The sequence below is a fragment of the Eulemur rufifrons genome, chromosome 6 (assembly GCF_041146395.1).
Source record: "Eulemur rufifrons isolate Redbay chromosome 6, OSU_ERuf_1, whole genome shotgun sequence".
In the NCBI taxonomy this organism is placed as follows: domain Eukaryota; kingdom Metazoa; phylum Chordata; class Mammalia; order Primates; family Lemuridae; genus Eulemur; species Eulemur rufifrons.
Window position 1 is genome coordinate 27,435,923 of NC_090988.1, and position 18,983 is coordinate 27,454,905.

Consider the following 18,983-nt stretch of genomic DNA (forward strand, 5'->3'; position numbering starts at 1 on the left):
CACTTGACTGACAGAGCCACGCGCCAAAGACTGAGCGCAGAGCGGGAGGCAAAGTACGAGGGGGCGGGACTCCAGGGCACTAACCCGGAACCGGTTTGGGACTCGAGTCCCATTGTGAGCCCAGGCCTGGGACGGGCTCTCGGCCAGAATAGCAATACCTTTTGGGCCAATGGATGAGCTGCAGAAAATGAGCGGCGGCCATACTACCCAATGGGTGGCGGGAGATGGGCGGGCAAAGTCGGTGGGCGGGGGATCAACGAAGCATCTTTTTTTCTACTCCCCTTAGGGGCGATCTTGCAGAGGTGCCGTTGGGGTCGCAGGTGCGCGGTTTTGAGCCGGAGCAGGCAGCCCGGGGATCCGTGGTTCCAAGGACGGTGGGTGCCCTCTCAGCGGGGAGGGTCCCGGAAGGGTCAGCGGTAGGCGGCCGCCCTACCGCTGAGGGTGGTGGCCATGCCTTTGCAGCGTAGCGGGACTACACTCTTGGGATAAGTACTACGCGCGGCTGTCGCCTGACCGGGGGAGCTAGTGAGGGCCCAAGCCGCTGAAACAAGGCTGCAGAAGTTTCTGGGCACTCATTCAGGACTCTCGTTTAATATCTAAAGAGAGAAATCTCCTTCCAGGTTGTCCCGACTCCCACCAGGACTCCTACCAGGTGCAGCGGCATCGTTGTAGCTGAGTCGGGTGCGCGCCCCTGCTCCAGGGTGGCCTCCAGTCTTCCTTGATTCTTCCCAGGGGCTACTTCTAAGGAGACAGCAGGGAGGAGGTGAAAGGTACCTTGATAACAGGGGACCGTTAAGTAAACTTCAGTTATTTACCTCCTACAAGTTTTTGAGACGAGCATCCTATTCTGCAGGGACGTGAATCTCATAAGAATATAGGGGAGGGGATAGCCATACTAACGAAAAGATTTGGATGGGGGTGGAGGGAAGTTTGTGGATTTGTGATGCCTTTCTTCTTGAACTACTTAATGAATTTACTGTCGAATTTTTTTGACCCAGGATTTATCCTCTGCCTTTTCTCAGACCTCTTAATTGTCTTATCATGAAGTATCTCTAGAAACTTCATTCTAGTGTTAGTCCTTGTAAAAAGTTACCCGGTTATAATATGCCATTGGCGGTACATCATCTTCACAAGGATTACTTAGGTGAACTACATATCATTCCTATTTCCCACCAGTAAAGAATGATTGTGAGCTGAGATTTCAGGAAAATGGCTGTTCTGTGTAATTTGCCACAAAAAAGTCTATAAGTTTTAGAGGTTGCAACTATTGAATTCCTTCCTGTAAAGACAGGAAGTACAACCAATATAAAACGGATAACATTTGGTATCTAAAATGGCATCTTTTCACATTTTATGACGGGTTATGTCCCCAGCAGCAAGAATAGTGTCTGACACATAGTAGGAGCTTAACAGGAATTTTTTGAGGAAATTATTGGGGAATGGATGGCAGAAAACCCAAGCTTCTGTTACATGTGTACCAAAATACAAAGGAAAGAACAGAAAGACAAACATTTCTAGAAATGGCTTTTATCCCTGTAAGCATAGCTACCATATTTCAACAAGTCAAGATGCATCGATGCTAACGCTTTCTTGCACTTAATCAGAAAACATCAAAATTGTAGTCGAAAGTTTTCACACAGTTAAGCCAAGACTGAAAATCTAAGGTGCATTTCAATATCAATTTCACTAAAGTTAAAAATGTATTAAAGTCCATTGTACCAATGAAATAGTTCATCAGCTCAGCATAGATCAGTTAGAGACAAAGGGATGCCACTTTGTAAGCTACAGGTATGGAGTTAGGAATTGTTGGGGAAAAATGGGCCATGCAAATAGCAACAACTGCTGCCAAATTTAAAAAATGTATTTACTCAGTGGTAGGTTAAAAAGGGCTGCTATTTCTGCCATGTACCAATAAATTTACAACATTCCAATTACTAAATCTCAGATTCTAAGGGCAGCAACATCTGATGGTGGATATCGGCATAAACACTTCATATCTGGATATCTGCTCTTGACAACTTAAGTAATTGTTTTATTATATACTTATATTTCATTATATATTATAGCTTATATATTATTACAGTGACAATGCCTCCATATAAAGGGTAATCTGTTTGAACTTCAAAAATATATGAACTTTCACAGATACATTTGTCCCTTCCAGTACATTTTTTTTTTTTTTTTTTTTTTGAGACAGAGTCTCACTCTGTTGCCCAGGCTAGAGTGAGTGCCGTGGCGTCAGCCTAGCTCACAGCAACCTCAAACTCCTGAGCTCAAGCGATCCTCCTGTCTCAGCCTCCCGAGTAGCTGGGACTACAGGCATGAGCCACCATGCCCGGCTAATTTTTTCTATATATATTTTTAGCTGTCCATATAATTTCTTTCTATTTTTAGTAGAGATGGGGTCTCGCTCTTGCTCAGGCTGGTCTCGAACTCCTGACCTTGAGTGATCCGCCCACCTCGGCCTCCCAGAGTGCTAGGATTACAGGCGTGAGCCACCACGCCCGGCCCTTCCAGTACATTTTTTAGCAAAAAATATTGTCTTAGCATTAATGATGTGTAACATTTGGCCCCAACCTTCTTTTCTAGGTTAATTCCTGGTACTTCTCCCTTTATTTCTGCCCTTCATTAACTTGTTTTATAAGACCCAAATCAAATACTAATTCCTTCTCAAAACCCTCCTTGATCTTGTCAAAGATTTCTGCTTCTGCTGAATATCCAGGCTATTCTGTTAGGACTTCTTTGTTGTATTTTTCATATGTTTACATTGTTCATCCAGTAAAGAAATACTTGCCTAATATGTCCGGATACTGTACTAGGTACTGGATAATAGCAAACATTTGTGGGCTTACTATATCTTAGGCATCCTAAGCTTCTTAATTGGATTATCTTTTTAAAGCCTCAAAACATTATTAGTATAATATTATTACCATTTCTAAATGAAGAAACAAGTTTAAGAGGTTAAGTAATTTGCTTGCCATCACAGAGCTAATAAGTGATGGAATTGGCATACAAACCTAGGTAGTCTGTATTCACAGCCTTTAGTTTACAGTTTTTTCATGTACATTTTTTTATGCATCTGTGTTTTACAAGTTTTACTACGTTGTAAATTATTTGATAACAGGAATAATATATTCATCTTTCATCCCTTATTGCTCCTAATATAAAATAAGTGATTATTAAACAGCCTGATAGTGGAAGCATGTAGCAAGGACATCGAACTTAGATGAATACGGACAGCAAAGATGTCCTGAAGCAGGAGGTGTTTAAACTGAGTGTTGAAGGATGAGTAGGCATTGGCCTGACAAAGGGCAGACACCACAGGACTTGGGAAGATGGACTAGAGAAATACATGTGTGATAGTCCTAGGGCAGGGATTATGACAGCTAGAGCTGTGCCATCTAGTTCAGTAGCCAGTAGCCACATGTTACTATTGAGCACTTGAAGAGCGGCTAGTCCAAATTGAGATGTAAAAATGTCAACTGTAAGATACCCCCTGGATTTTGAAGACTTAGTATGAAAAAAGAATGTAAAGTATCTCAATAATTTTTATATTGAAATGATAACATTTTGCATATATGGGGTTAAATAAAATACTCATTTTTACCTGTTTCTTTTTTAATGTGGCTACTAGAGGACTTAAAATTGTATATAGGGCTCTCATATTTCTATTGAACAGTGCTGATCTAGAATATAGGGGAATTTCAGAATTACTGCTGCTTTGTTTATGCACCTACTTGTATGCACATGTTTGTTGGAGAGGGTGGGTAGGGAAAGTGGTTTGGGAAAGTAGTTTAGGAGTTGTTGGAGGTGACGAATAAGACTGGAAAAGGTAAGTGTGAAGATATAAAGGTAGGGCTTCAGATAGGGTTTATAATAGGAAGAGAGAAGAGCAAAGAGTAAACCTACCTCTTAATTGCCATGTAAAGCCTTTGAAAGGTTTTAAACACCCAAGTACATATTTGTTGAATGAAGCAGTGTGTCTTAATTACTCAATTTAATAATGGATGTTTCTGATTTATACTCCTAATTCAGTCTTAATTCTTTAAGATGAAGATATGGGTAGCTGTATAAAGACATTCTGCTTAGGAGAAAGTTTGGTTCTCAAAAGTGAGCAGGCCATTTCTTCTTAAGTCTAAATTGACTTAGCTTTTATTCCTTTGATGTATTTTCAACAAATAGAAGTATGAGTTGGTCCTTACAACTAGGCATATTCTTGTATCTGGCATAACATCCTATTGGACATATATTTCCAAAAATAAACCAGCTTTGTGTATATTTTAAGACTTTTGTGACAGATGAAGTCTTTAATGATCTCTGAAAGGAATATCTTAGCTATAGCATTTGTACTCCACCTTGTCTTTCTGTACATATTTGTGCAAGTAACACTTAACTCTCTAGCAGGGTGCTTCTTAATCCTGGTTTCAAATGGGAATCACTTGAAGAGCTTTTAAACTCCCAATGCCTAGCCCTATTGCAAAGATTGTTTTAATTGTTCAAAGATGAGGACTGGTTATAGGTATTTTTTAAAAGCTCCTTAGGTGATTTTTAAAAATCCTTATGTGCTGTAAATCTGCATGGTCTGGTATGTTAGCTACTAGGCACATTGCTATTAAATTCTTGAAATGTGGCTAATACAAAATGAGATGTGCTATAATTATAAAATACACACTGTATTTTAAACTTAGTGGAAAAAACAAGAATGAAAATCTACCATTAATTTTACATTGATTACATATTAAAGTGATAATATATTGAATATATAGTATGTAGGGTCAAATAAAATGTTAAAATTAATTTCACCTTTGTTTTGTTTGTATTATACTATGACCACTGGGAAATTTTAAATTACATGTGTGTATCACATATTTCTGTTGGACAGTGCTGCTCTAGTCTAGACTGTTGCTACTCAAGGTGTGGTCCAGGGACCAGCAGCATTAATATTATTTGGGAGTTTGTCAGAAATGCAGAATCCTGGTCCCATCCCAGACCTACTGAATCCGAATCTGCATTTTAACAAGATCCTCAAGTGATTCATATACATGGTACAGTTTTAGAGACAGTGCTCTAGCAATAGCTTCACAATTTTTTTCAATTTCATAATTTTTCTCATCTCTTCTTTTTCATTGTAGAGGCTGGTAAGTTTTTGTATTCATGATCCCAGCTTTGTCTCATTTGTCCATTAGAATCATTTGTCTTTATGTCATTTTCTGTTTTTAATTCTTTTGATTTTTATAATTTTATCTCTTTATTATTTTCAACAGTCACTGCTTTTTAACTTAAGTTCCATTAACTTATGTGAGTGGAATTGGTATGTATTCATGTAATATATGTTTTATGTGTCCATAAATACTTATATGTTACCATAAACATGATTTTTCTGGAAAGAATTTCTAAGAAATTGTGAATATTATGTTGGTGGTAGCATTTCACTTCATTTTGTACTTTTATTTAGGTTTTATAAACATGTGTATTCTTTTTTAAAAAATCAACAGATTTGTGAGTTGTAGAGTCATAGGACTTTAAAAAAATGTAGTTTTCTATAATAAAAATCCCTCATAAGTAGATTTTTAATATAATGTTAATCACCTCAAAGTAAAATAAAACAAATGTGCTATGTGCTAACAGCCACATGGCTGAAACAGAAATGACTGTACATGTCATCCTTAGAGCTAGTGATTGATGGTAGATAGAGTTAGTGAGCCTGTTGTAGAACATAGCATGTTCTGTGTCTGTCAGTTTCTAAGTTGATCTGTGAATACATGTGCACACATAGACATACACACTCATTTCCCTTCCCAATTTTGTTGGCTTGGATTAACTATATTATTTATACAGGGATGATGTGGTGAGATAGAATCATACTCTAGTATGATATATATGGCATATATTCCATTATGTGACCTAGTATGGTTTATTTATCCAGTCCCCTGTTGGTGAATATTTGTATTTTTAACATGCTTTTGCGTTAAACATGATAGTGGTTTTTAAATGGTTCAAAAAGTTGTGTAAATACCATGAAACATTCTGTATCTTTTGTAAACAAAATTCATCCTTATCACATTGTAGGCGTTTAATCTAATACGGAATTTGTTATAACTTTGACTCTGTCCTATTTTTAAGGACATCTAATCTGCCAATTCTGTTTTTTCAGAATATCTTTGATAATCTGCTTATCACCAGTCAGTACTGCTTAAGTAGAAATATAGCCTGTTGGGTGAACATTTTTTCTTCAGAGTTTTGTATAACTGTTAACTGTTACGTTCTGTGGTGTGGTTATAGGGTGGGTAGTTTATCTGATGTCTTTACTTAGTCTTATAAACTGCTTCTGGCCTATATTGAGTTGGGCTGCCTTTTTCTCATAAGCATATGTGCTTTGTGTGCTTATGGAAATTTCAGTTTTACTGGCTTCCCTGCCTTGAATTATTTTTTATTTCTCTTTTTATCTTTTTTTCATCACCTGAGCACCTTATTTTAAGTTTGACTTTTTACCTATTTGTTAGGCACAATGCCATATATTGAAGATACTGTCTTTGGAGCAGGTGGACTACCGTCCAAGATCCTCAGAAGTGCAGCAAATGGTAAAAGAAGGAAAAAGCCAAGTTTTGACTTCAGTAATTCCTAAATTGTCATTTAGGATAATTTAAGGGTATTAAAGGCTAGGTTATCCAAAGAGGAGAAAAGGCATTACTACATGAGAAGAAATGGAAATGGACTAACCAAAGTAGAGAGAAATATAATTCAGCTGAAATTGAGACATGGATGGTTGTTTGGGGCTCTCCTTACAGATCTGAAATCTGTGTCCCTCTTGTACACAGCTCTGTGGTTGAGCGGATGGTTGGAAGATTCCCAGAAGACTAGATTTGACTGCAACATAGAGTACTAAGAAGAAGCATATTGGGGCTGGTTTAGTGATAAATCAGTTTGTATCAGTTCTTTTTATTGTGGCTTATAAACATGGTACTTCATGAATATTTTCAGTCTCCTGTAGAGGAAAGCTGAATACTAGCCCACTCTATTGGATAATTGAATTATCAAGGAATGTTAGGCCAGAATGCTAATTAAATTTGATCCTCTAAAATTATAAGCATTCTAGAATGTTTACCAAACTGACTTGGGATCAAATGCTGAAATGTTCCATTTTCTTAATTTTATTTATTAGGTTATATTTGATATCTGCAGAAATATAATAGTATAGCTGTAGTATTCTAATGAACTGGCTCCTTAATGGTTTATTAGAACTCAAAAAAAAAAAATCCTAATTTGTAGCCTTTGTCAAGTCTGTAGTATAAGTACTGCCATCTTGGCCAAGTTTTTAGCTCCCACCGGGACATTGCTGACTGTAAAATTGGAAGAAGATGTGCACAGTTGACTCTGGAGAGCTCTCCCAGTCAGGCTGCAACACACCCCTAATGTAGTTTGTATGTTAGTCATAAAGACCCGTGGGCCTAGCACTCAACCTAAGAACTGGAACAATTCTAATTTTGTGACCTTTCTGTTTCCTTTTGTCAAAATTATTTAAAGATTTTTTCCTTGGAGGTAGCAAACACTTAATAATGTTTCATTTGTGTCAGGAACTGTTCTTTGTATTTCAGTAAATCTTTTAATCCTGTAGTATCTCTGTGAAGCAATGTTATCATCATCATTTTACAAATGAAATTGCACATTGGGAGGTTAAGTAAGACCACGCAACTTGGAAGTGGTAGAGCCAGGATTTAACCCAGGCAGTCTGATTCCAGAATCTGCTCATAACCACTGCACACACTGTCTGTTTTGATGATGTTTTAATTTGTGAAATGCCTTTGCTTATATTCTAGTGACAAAAGGCTTATATTTATTAGGGCAGTATATCCCTAGGACAATATCAAGAGTGCTGCCACTGATTACACATTCTAATTTAGTGGATTTGAATTTTATCATTAAATGTCTCTTGAGAAATTTTGAAAGTCTACTAGTCTACTTTAGAAATAGTTTGTGTGCAATCTTTTATTTTATTTTTGCATATTCTACCCTTATTTGTGAGTGTGTGAAAATGACAGTGATTTGAGAATTTATTTTCTGCTGTTCGGGATTTTTAGTTCTCTCTGACCTCCATTTCAGCAGCAAGTGGCAGTTCAGGAGATGGTTGTTCCACATGAGTGATTAGAAACAACAAGATGCCATGGTGGGCATATTTTTAGTGTTGTCATTAGATACATACAAAGTCAGCTGAACAAAGATTACTGGGAGTTTGGAAAGGAAACTGCTTAAAAGTTTAGTGCAATGGCAATAAAAAATGTTTTGTTATTAAAGTTTAAAAATAAGGAATTAGCATCCACTTTTCAGTCTAAAAGAGAAAAGCCTCAAACAGTGATAGGAAAGACTTTTGTGAGTTTTCTGTTTAAATTTGGCCTTGCTTAATTCCTATATTTTTGCCTCAGTAGAAGACACTATTTTTATTGTGAATTACTAAAGAAATATTTCTCACACTAACAAAAATTTTAAATTGGCAGACATTAAAGTATTTGAGAAGAAACCATAGTTGAAAGGTAAACTGAGGCACAATAAAATTTTAAAGAGTTTATTTGTGCAAACAATGATTCATGAATTAGGCAGCTCCAACCCAGAAGTGATTTGGGGGGCTCTGCAGAGGGAATACAAGGGGAAGGCTTGGGTAGGGTTAACATTAAAGTAAAGCAAAGCAAATATTTGGTTGGTTACGGTTACAAGGTTGCCTTATTTGGTCTGTCCTGCTGGAATGTCTCTGGTTATGTAAGTTAGTGGGTGGCTTCTGATTGGCTAGCCTTAAGTTTCATTTATTTCTTAATATAGACATTTACAGAAAATAGGCCAAATTAAGTTTTGCTTATGTTTACAAATGAAGCAAGGAAAATAAGGTCACTTTTGGGGCCTAACTAGCTTTGTCTGCTCAGGGATTCTTCAGGCCTTGTCTCTATTTTAAATTTACTTCCAACACATGAGAGAGGAAACATACCTGGTTGAAACTTTGAGGAAGTTTTCTGCCTACATACAGGATTTTATCTGGACCTTCCACATAGATAAGAATCTACTTTTGAAAATCTCTTACTAAATTGCATCTCAAAACTTACCTTAGCAACATATTTCTAAGATTTAGCTATCACAGGCTGCTAATAAAGTTGAAGTAGATGAGAGATGAAGGCAACTGGATATAAGTCTTGTCATTTAGCTATGTTGTGTGCAAATTAACCTCTCTGGATCTTGTTTTATAAATAGAAAGGCTGGCATCTCTCATCAAATGCTGTGGAGGGGCTTCAGTGACAAGACATGGAACTTAATAAATATTTGATATTTTTTCTTCATATTGACAGGAAAAGTTTATGGTTGTACAATGAGAGAGCTGGAGGAGACCTTAGCAATCTCGTCCCATATTCTCATTTTGTAAAGTCAGCCTTGTAGCTGTGATCAGTGAGTGAATTTGAAGTCAGAGAACATGGTCTGGGTGGGTAACCCTTACTTCTTTTGAGCCCTTGTTTCCTGTTTTATATTTTTAAAATCTCTTTTCCAAGTAAAAGTGCTTTTCTGACCTCTGTCGCACTTTTTCCCTCAGTTGAACCAACATTTATAAAGCACTATGATATGCTATGCAAGGCACTGGGACTTTTTTGGTAGATGACCTCATTTTATGCCTTTAGGAGAAAATCAAGTCCCTGACTTACTTAACATCTGTTTCAACCTCCTAATATACTTTCCCATAGTGCAAAGGCTAGCAAGCAGAAGAACTACATTTCCCAGAGCCACTGCAGTGAGGATTTTAGATGTGCTTTAGATTCTACCAGTCAGATGCATTTGTGTTAGCTTTGAAATCAAGATGGGTGAAAGAGTCAAATGTGCAAAGCATTTATTTTACTGGTGTGAGTCTAGCGCAGAGGTTCTCAAGCTTTAGCTGCACTAGAACCATCTGAAAGGCTTATTGCAACAAATATTGTTAGGTCGTAGCCCTAAAGTTTCAATTCAGTTGGTCTGAGATGTAGCCTGAATTTACCTTTCTAACAAGTTTTAAGTACACCCTCTTTGATGATCTGACAGCATGAGAATTGTCTGGAATTGGAGAAATATTCTCTCTTGCATCAAAAAGAAATAAAGAAATGCTTACAAGAGGATTTTTCCCACTCAGAATTTATATTAAAATACTGCCACATGAATATTTTTAAATTTATTTCATGGAATCTCCAAGTATAGTTACTTGCCTATGTCATGATCTTCAACTCTACCAAGTGGCCCAGAAAAGTACAAAGTACTGGTGAGAGATTCTCCAAAGAAAGGCAAATAAGTAAAACCATTGATTAGAAACAAATGCACCATCCAGCCTGGATTTTTTTGTTTTGTTTTTGGGGGTTTGTTTTTTTTTTTTTTTTTTTTTGGTGTTAGAGGTTTTTATTTAAGTGATTTGAGGGAGAGTAGTTGTCAAGGGATAGAATTACAATGGCAAACCATGAAGTGTGCGCTGGTGTTCAAAAGGTTTAGGAATTCAAAATATTTTTGTTTTAATTGGTTTTCTTTTTCTTTTAACTGATTAATTAGGTAGGGTGGCTGGGGGAAATCCCTGTTTGTTTTTTTTTACTGTTACTCTTTTAATTTTGTTTTACCCCTACAATATTTTCATTGTTTCAGAAAATTTTATTCCAAGTTTAGAGTTTCTATATTGGTTTAACCTCAAAATAAATTTTAATTTGTGAAGTAGTAAAATACAGGTAGTTGTCATTTCTTCAATCAGATTACATTGTCTCACATTAGTTTCTGGGTTTTGTTGATTTTGCAGCTCAGCCTTTCATTTTTCTTTTAAAATTATTCTACAGTGTCTACATTTATTTTTTTCTTTTCAGTATTTCAAACTGATGATCATTTTGGCAAATCCACTCATGCATTCATTCAAAGTATATTTATGGTGTGCCTGCCATGTGCCAGAAACTGCTAGGCTCTGGGGAAATGATGGTGGGCGGAAACATCTCTGCTTTCATGAAACTTGTAGTAAAGTCGGGGAGAGAGAGGCTCTGAGCTATATGTTAGTACAAGTATAAAATTTGGACTAGGGAAAGTACTATAGACTTTGTGCTAGAGTAATTTGACTTGTTAGGAAAAGCTTCACTGAGAAACGGATGCTTAATCTGCAAGCTGAAGGATGGAGAGGAATTACATAGGCCAAGAAAAGAGCAATCCATTTTCTACGTAGAGGGAACAGTGTGGACAAAGGCCCTGAACAGGGAAAGAGCTTGACAGGAATAGGTGAGTGAAAGAAAGCCAGTGTAGTTGGCAGAAAGAGGGTGAATTAGTGGGAGAAGGAGCTGGAGAAGTAGGGAGTGGGTCAAGAGTGAATACTGGCAACTGGGGAGGAGCCATTGCAGCAACCTGGGTGAGAGAAGATGGTAAGTTGGGACTGTGGTGGTGCTGGGCAAGAGAACTAGACAATTTTGAGCCATATAGAGGATGGTTTTTTCTTTTTAAAATTATTTAGCTCATTGGGTTGATGTATATTATAGAAGTTGCAGATTGATTATACTTTTTGCCCCTTTAGGAATTACCCAGCCTGCCTCTGCTACTAGATGAATGGAAAACTCAGTGATTTGAACTACGTGCCAACAAGGAATTGTCCTTGGTTTCTGTGTTTTGCAGCATTCCTCAAATTCCTTTCACATCTTCTCTTACTATAAGAACTGCATCTAAGTTAAAAAAATGAAGCAGCTGAAAAGAAAAAGGAAAAGCAATTTTAGCGTTCAAGAGACTCAGACCCTTTTGAAAGAAATTACGAAAAGGAAAGAAGTCATTTTTTCTAAGCAGCTCAACACAACAATTAACGTGATGAAACGAATGGCTTGGGAGGAGATTGCGCAGTGTGTGAATGCCGTAGGAGAAGGAGAGCAGAGGACAGGGACGGAAGTGAAAAGAAGGTACCTTGACTGGAGAGCACTTATGAAGAGAAAGAGGATGAAGGCCAACATTAAGTTAGTTGGTTCCGGCTTTCCCCTTCCCTCCTCTGATTTAGATGACTCTCTCACTGAAGAGATAGATGAAAAGATAGGGTTCCGAAACGATGCAAATTTTGACTGGCAAAATGTGGCAGATTTCAGGGATGCAGGTGGATCCTTAACCGAGGTCAAAGTAGAAGAGGAAGAAAGGGATCCCCAGAGTCCTGAAGTAAGTATTAGCCTGTGTACTCTCTTTTTTTCTTTTTCAATTCTGGTGTGGAAGTTTATAGTTCAGGAATGTTTAAGGAGTTCCCAGATTTTCAAGTTTACTTAAAAATAGTAAATAATAAGGTCATTCCATTTTTTTTCTCTTTACATCAGTAATACCTTTCTTCCCACCTAAACATAATGACCTCAACTGTATGTATTAGTGACATCAGGTAATTCAATGTAGATGATTTTCAAAATTCAAATGAAATGGTTTTGTATACTCAGACAACTCAGAAAGCTTTTAAGAAATATTTAGACAGATTGACAACGATGAAGTAGAAGTGAATAACTGAAAATTGCTTTTCTTTTTTCTCTTAGTTTGAGATTGAGGAGGAAGAAGAAATGTTGTCATCAGTCATACCAGATTCCAGGAGGGAAAATGAACTTCCTGATTTCCCCCACATTGATGAGTTTTTTACTCTTAACTCAACACCATCTAGATCTGCCTATGATGAACCCCATTTGCTTGTCAACATAGAGAAACAGAAACTAGAGTTGGAAAAACGACGCCTGGATATTGAGGCCGAAAGACTGCAGGTAGAAAAGGAACGCCTGCAGATTGAGAAGGAGCGGCTGCGGCATTTAGACATGGAGCATGAGCGGCTTCAGCTGGAGAAGGAGCGGCTGCAGATTGAAAGAGAGAAGCTGAGGTTACAGATAGTGAATTCAGAGAAACCATCTTTGGAAAACGAACTTGGTCAAGGGGAAAAGTCCCTGCTTCAACCACAGGACATAGAAACAGAGAAGTTAAAACTTGAGCGAGAACGCTTGCAACTGGAAAAAGATAGGCTGCAGTTTTTGAAGTTTGAATCCGAGAAGCTGCAGATTGAAAAGGAACGTTTGCAAGTAGAGAAAGAAAGACTTCGAATTCAGAAGGAAGGACACTTGCAGTGATTTTTCTAGGGCTCCATTTAGCAGATATTTGTAAACTGTAGGTTTTTCTTATACCAGGTGATATGAAAATGGTTGCTGGATTAGCTGTAGTTTTTATTTTCTTGTCTAATATCAGTGTTTTCAATAAGAAAAAGTTACATGTGGGTAGCTGTATGCTTAGGTAGTATATCATATGAAAACTCTGTGCCCTAGCAGAAACAGTATAGCAGGAACTTGTGCTGGACTCTTTCTATTGGTAATATTACATAGAGTCTTGTATAGTCTGTGCACCCAGGGTTTACAATTATGCCTATATAAAATTCTAGCCCAGAGGTTCTCAACCAGGGGTGATTTTGGCCTCCAGAAGACATTTGGCAATGTCGGGAGACATTTTTCATTGTCAAAACTGGGGTTAGGGGGCAGGTTGCTACTAGCATTTAGTGTCTAAAGGCCAGGGATGCTGCTAAATATCCTTCGATGCACAGGACACCCCCTCCCCCCACCCCAGACACACACAAAGTAAAGAATTATCCAACCCAAAATGTCTCATTAGTGCTGAGGTTGAGAATACCTATCCTAGCCTAACTGTGCACCTCTATAGCTGTGTTTTATAGTTTTAGAATATTAAAACCTCAAATATTTATGTGGGTAGGTACTTAAATGGCCAAAAACTTTAACTATTAAATGTTACCATGTAGTATATTGAATATAGGAAGTAATGAGATTATAGGTATTTTATTCCCATCTTGCCATTTATAAATAGCCTTCCGAGATTCAGAAAACAATACAGGGAACACCAGAGTTTCTAAAATGGGTCATTCATCTAGCTATTGATGCTTTAGAAGCAAGACACAATTTTGCAGCTTTAGTTCCTTTACTTTGGATCATTGTCTTAGTTTGGATATAAAAATTATCATTTCAACCATGTCTTGAAATCTTTTGTTAGTGAATGGTTGAAGCTAGTAAAAATGGTACCAGTATAAAAATGATATCAGTAGTCTATGAGCTTGAACCCAGTGAGCAGTTGTTTGACTTTTAAAATAAATAATAGCAGTTATTTGGGAGTAGGGGGTGGGGGAGAATGTTCTCTGTATCAAATAATAATTATAATGTTGAAATAAAGCTAGTAACTGTTGTGGAGTGGGGGAAGAAGCACTGATCACATGCTATCTGACCTAATCTGTAGGATAATTCTCGAGAGTAGTATCTATTATTCCTGGGTCTGAAGCTCAGAGAAGTCACATAATGAGTAAATGGCTGATCTCCTCTCCCTGAGGAACGAAGTGTGTATCTTTAGTCTGTCTGGTATGTATTCTGAGCCCAATGGCTTGCTTAACCTAGTTTTTTTCAGTTCCCTGAAGGTGCTTTTTCCACAATCCAAGTGATTCTGATGCACACTCAAGTTGAGAATCACTGCACAAGATCACTTTGTTTTCTGATTTCCAGGGCTAATATGTAGCTTTAATATATCTCTTCTGTTGACTGATACTACCTTGATTCTGCCTTTGTTCCTTGTTAATTTAAGAATGGCTTGAAACCGTATGTTGACATTGAGTATGGGTATGCAAGGAAAAAATACACTTCTGCCTACTTACCCTGACTAAAATAGTGTTATTTTTCTACATCTGAAATAAATGCTTCTACCTTAGAAATAAACTTGCCTGTGCTATCTGAAAATTTGTCATTTCAGGTGATGCTTGGTGTTCTAAGGCTAGAGGTTATCTAGCTTGAGAGAGAGCCCTGTCATTGTCAGTGAGGCAGGAGCCTAACATTTGTACTAGGTCTTGAGCTATGTGTGTTACATATGTTATTTTATTTGCTCCTCACCACAACCCTTGAACTAAGTCATGTTATCTCCATCTGTATAAGAAAGGAAAAGCGCCTCATTGATTTAATTAACTTACATACCTGAAAAATTCTATACCAGTATCTACCCAAGATTTTAGTATAAGAGCTCTAAGGAGTAGTGAGTTTGTAGGTGTAGTTATAAATACTGTAGCTTTGCCATTTGGTACTTGTGAAAAGGTCATTTAATTTGCCCTTCAACTTGATTTCCTCATTTGTAAAATGGGCATAGTGATACCTGCTCTGCCTGAGTACAATAATTTTTTTCTTAAAAGAAAATGGTATACGTAAAGTATATAAACTATAAAATGGTTCTTAAATGAAAGATATTATTAATGTTGGATTTGAGATCAGTAGATTTTAATTTCCTAGGGAACGCATGAACATAGACAATAATTAATTTTGGGTAGGGTACTCCTAAGTTTCTGGAAGTGAGAAAAAAAGCATACTATCTTCCAGGGCTTTGGTTCAAGAGCCTTGAGTTTCTTAATCCTGCCCCAGGTGCAGGTGGGTTAGGTCGGTTCACTCCACTAGAAAACAATGTTGCTGCATTTTTAAGGTGGTAGGCACACTCAGAGTGAGTCATGTCTGTTAGCTATTGCTGCTTTACAAACAAATCCCAAATTTGGTGGCTTGGAAGCACCAACCATTTATTTTGCTCATGATTAAATTTAGAGAAAATTAGGCTGAACTTAGCTGAATGGTTTTGATCTTGGCTGGGTTCTCAAGGTCAGTATCAGGTTGGCTGGGTGGTGCAGCTTCTGGGATTAGCCTGGATATTGGTTGAGGGAGGTGGGTGGTGGGGCTGAGCTCTCCCTGTGGGGTTTGATCCTCTAGCCAGGCTAGTTTAGGCTTGTTCTAATAGGGATGGCAAGAGTCAAGGAGAGAAAGCACAGGTGCCCAAGGTGTCTTGAAGCCTAGTCTCAGAACTAGCACCTCATCACATTTCTGCCACACTGTATTAGCCAAAACTAATCACAGGGCCAGATCAGACTCAAGGGTGGGGAATAGAGTCTACCTGCTGATAGGAGGAGCTGTGAAGTTGTTTTGTAAACGATAGAGATACAGAGAGGGGTGAGGAATTGTGGCCATTTTTGCAATCAATCTACCACACCTCCACCTGGTTTGCCTGGGATACTCCTGATTATACCAGTGGTTCTGGTAGCCTATCTGATTAAGCATTTGTCCTGGACAAAAATGCCCTGATAAGGACTTTAAATTATATGGTCACCCTCATAAAGAACATCTCTTCCCATCCCTTTTGTAAAGATGCTGATTTAGAATAAGTAAGGGGCCATAAATTTGCAGGAAAGAAACGTGTTCTCTAGGGCTTTTTCTTCTAAATTAAACACTTTAGTCTTTGTACTTGAAGAGAATTCCTGCTTCACTTCTTTTCTGCCTAATTTGTCCATTTTTTTATTACTTTGCTGCTTCTCTCTTCATTTTTCTACCTTTCACGCTTTGTCACCTCTATCCTGTATAGAAAAGCAGAACATAGTGCTTCCAGAATATTTTGTTCTGAGTTAATAACCACCTTATCTTATCCCTTTGTCCTTAACATTTTTTTTATTTTGAACCCAGAAGGATTTTTACTGTGCTGCTCTCCATTTGCTTTAACATTATACTTTCTGAAAAGTAAATTTAATTTTTAAAATATTTTTAATTTGTCAGGGCTTTGTAGTCACTATCCTTGGACCTAAAGTTATAAGTTCTAAAGCTCCCAGCATACTAGCAGCCTGTTTCCTATTTCCACCTCTTCTTTTTGACGTGTGCTGATCCTGTATTTCCTTACCAGACAGCGTTTTATGCAGTGCCTTAATTAAAATCCAGATGAGGATTGCCTGTCAAAGGTATCACTTTGAAAATTTCCTCCAGTGCATATTGAAAAGGATTTAGCCTATATATAGCTGGGAGACAGCTGGAGAAGAACGTACCTTCTTGAAAAAAAAAAAAAAATCGGTAAACTGGTTGCTTAAATCTCAGATTAATTTACTACTGTAGATAGTGGCATTAAGACCTGTTTGAATTGAGACAAGGAGAAAACAAGTGACAATGATTATAAAATTTGAATTTTGATAAATATATTCTGAGAACTTTTTCAATGATTTTCATCAGGGAACACCCTTTATTTTTCTGATGTGACCCATTCATCTTTAAAAAAAATTAATAAATTGATATATAAAGTCCATCAACTCTAATATCATTTCCTTTCAAACTTAAATGTCCAGCTCCAATATTTGAGCTGAAATACAAACCTATCCTTATAATTGTTATAAGCATCTCACCCTGTATATTTTGCTGTTTCCTCAAATATGTGATGTATGCCAGAATCAAGTTCGTTAGCTCCCTTCTCATATATGTAAATCGTCTTCCCTCTGTAGGGGCACCATTTGTACTGGGTTGCTTTAGAAGTGTCTTTGAATCCTTTGCCTTGATTCTCCCTAAGTTGTTAATGAAGTCCTGTCTTGTCTTCTGTTGATGCCTCAGATCAGCCACCTCCAATCTCACACGTAGTGCTTAGCATGGGGGCATCTGCAGCCTGTATTCCAGCAGCTTCCTGTCTCTTGGTTCCTTCCTATCTAATCTGCGCTATTTTACGCCTCCAGGATAGACTTCCTGAAGTGCTTCTTTCCTTATGTCCTGAGAATGGATGGTATGTGAAGCAGTGGAAGAGGAGCAAAGCTCAGGAGAGACTAGAGGTCCAGTCCCAGCTCCACTGCAGCTGGGTGACGTGCGGCAGTCGGTCTCTCTGAGCTTCCCTGTCCTTGCCTATATTACATCTAGTATATGTGCCCTGCCTGACTCTCACCATGTTTGGAATAATATATGAAATGCAGTTTAAAAAGCAGCTTAGAGGTATTACACATTTGTTTTTCCCATAACAAGTCTCCCCATTCCCTTCTGGGTCAAGTAAAAAGTCCACAAATATCCTTGGTCTACCCTGTTTAAGATTTTTCTCATGCCAACATAACCAAGTATGCTTGTCAGGCCGCGCTCCAAATACGCCATGCATTTTCCTTCCCTTTGCCTTTGATCATGTTGCTCTCACCCTTCACCTTCCCGTTTTCTATCCCAGAGTGACAATCAGCAGAACAAAACTTTCAGATTGAGGGCCTTTATCTTTTCATTTCTACTACTGTTTACCATAATTTAAAAATATCAAAATGAATTTCACTGAATAAAATTGGAATATTTTATCATAATATTGGTATGTCTTTCAAAGTCTCCTTGGAGATCTTTTGAATAAAAATGTTAAGGTCAACCCCAATCTGTCCAGTTTATGACTCATTCCCCTCTAGTCTGAGAACTGCTCCCAAACCACAGGAGTGGGCCCCGGCAGCCGGGTGTGTATTCTGTGACTCTGCTCCTTTGGCTGTACTGTATGTACTTGGACCACGAGTGGTCATGGGTGGGCTTTGTATTTTCTGAAATAACTGTACCATTCAGATGATTCTCTTTCCCACTGAAGATGATCTGCATCCTGACCTGGATCTAATGTTGCTTTTGGTGATTTTGCACCTAAATAGGATGACAAGGATTTTAATTCATACATGCTCACTATAAACTCTGGTGCCCTCCTATGAGTCTGTTGTTGGGTTTAGAGTCCTCTTTGCTCCCTATGCTATTTCCAGATTACTGTTCATTCTCTTTTTTTTTTCAGCATATTATGGGGGGACAAATGTTTAGGTTACATACATTGCCTTTGCCCCACCTGAGTCAGAGGTTCAAGCATGTCCCTCCCCGAGACGGTGCACACTGCACCCATTGGGTGTGAATATACCCATCCCCCCTCCTCCCACCTACCCGACACCCAATGAATGTTACTATTACATGTGCACATAAGTGTTGATCAATTAATATCAATTTGATGGTAAGTACATGTGGTGCTTGTTTTTCCATTCTTGTGATACTTCACTTAGTAGAGTGGGCTCCAGCTCTACTATCCAGGATAATACAAGAGGTGCTAGATCACCATTGTTTTTTGTGGCTGAGTAGAACTCCATGGTATACATATACTGCATTTTGTTAATCCGCTCATATATTGATGGACACTTGGGTTGTTTCCACATC

At 38.0% G+C, this 18,983-nt stretch overlaps 1 protein-coding gene across 1 annotated transcript; it reads left to right on the forward strand.

Annotated features, from left to right (window-relative positions):
- The first annotated feature begins 313 nt into the window (after positions 1–313).
- On the forward strand, positions 314–13,702 carry MSANTD4 (Myb/SANT DNA binding domain containing 4 with coiled-coils). The gene is made up of 3 exons (XM_069468989.1): positions 314–374; positions 11,534–12,153; positions 12,513–13,702. The coding sequence occupies exons 2-3, from the start codon at positions 11,692–11,694 to the stop codon at positions 13,086–13,088; spliced, it is 1,038 nt and encodes a 345-aa protein (XP_069325090.1). The 5' UTR covers positions 314–374; positions 11,534–11,691; the 3' UTR covers positions 13,089–13,702.
- The last annotated feature ends 5,281 nt before the right edge of the window (positions 13,703–18,983 follow it).

Bases quoted from the DNA above. Each gene is read 5' to 3' on its own strand.
- MSANTD4 (XM_069468989.1), top strand. From the start codon at position 11,692: ATGAAGCAGCTGAAAAGAAAAAGGAAAAGCAATTTTAGCGTTCAAGAG. The intron at 12,154-12,512 runs GTAAGTATTAGC...TTTTTCTCTTAG, and splicing joins GGGATCCCCAGAGTCCTGAA to TTTGAGATTGAGGAGGAAGA.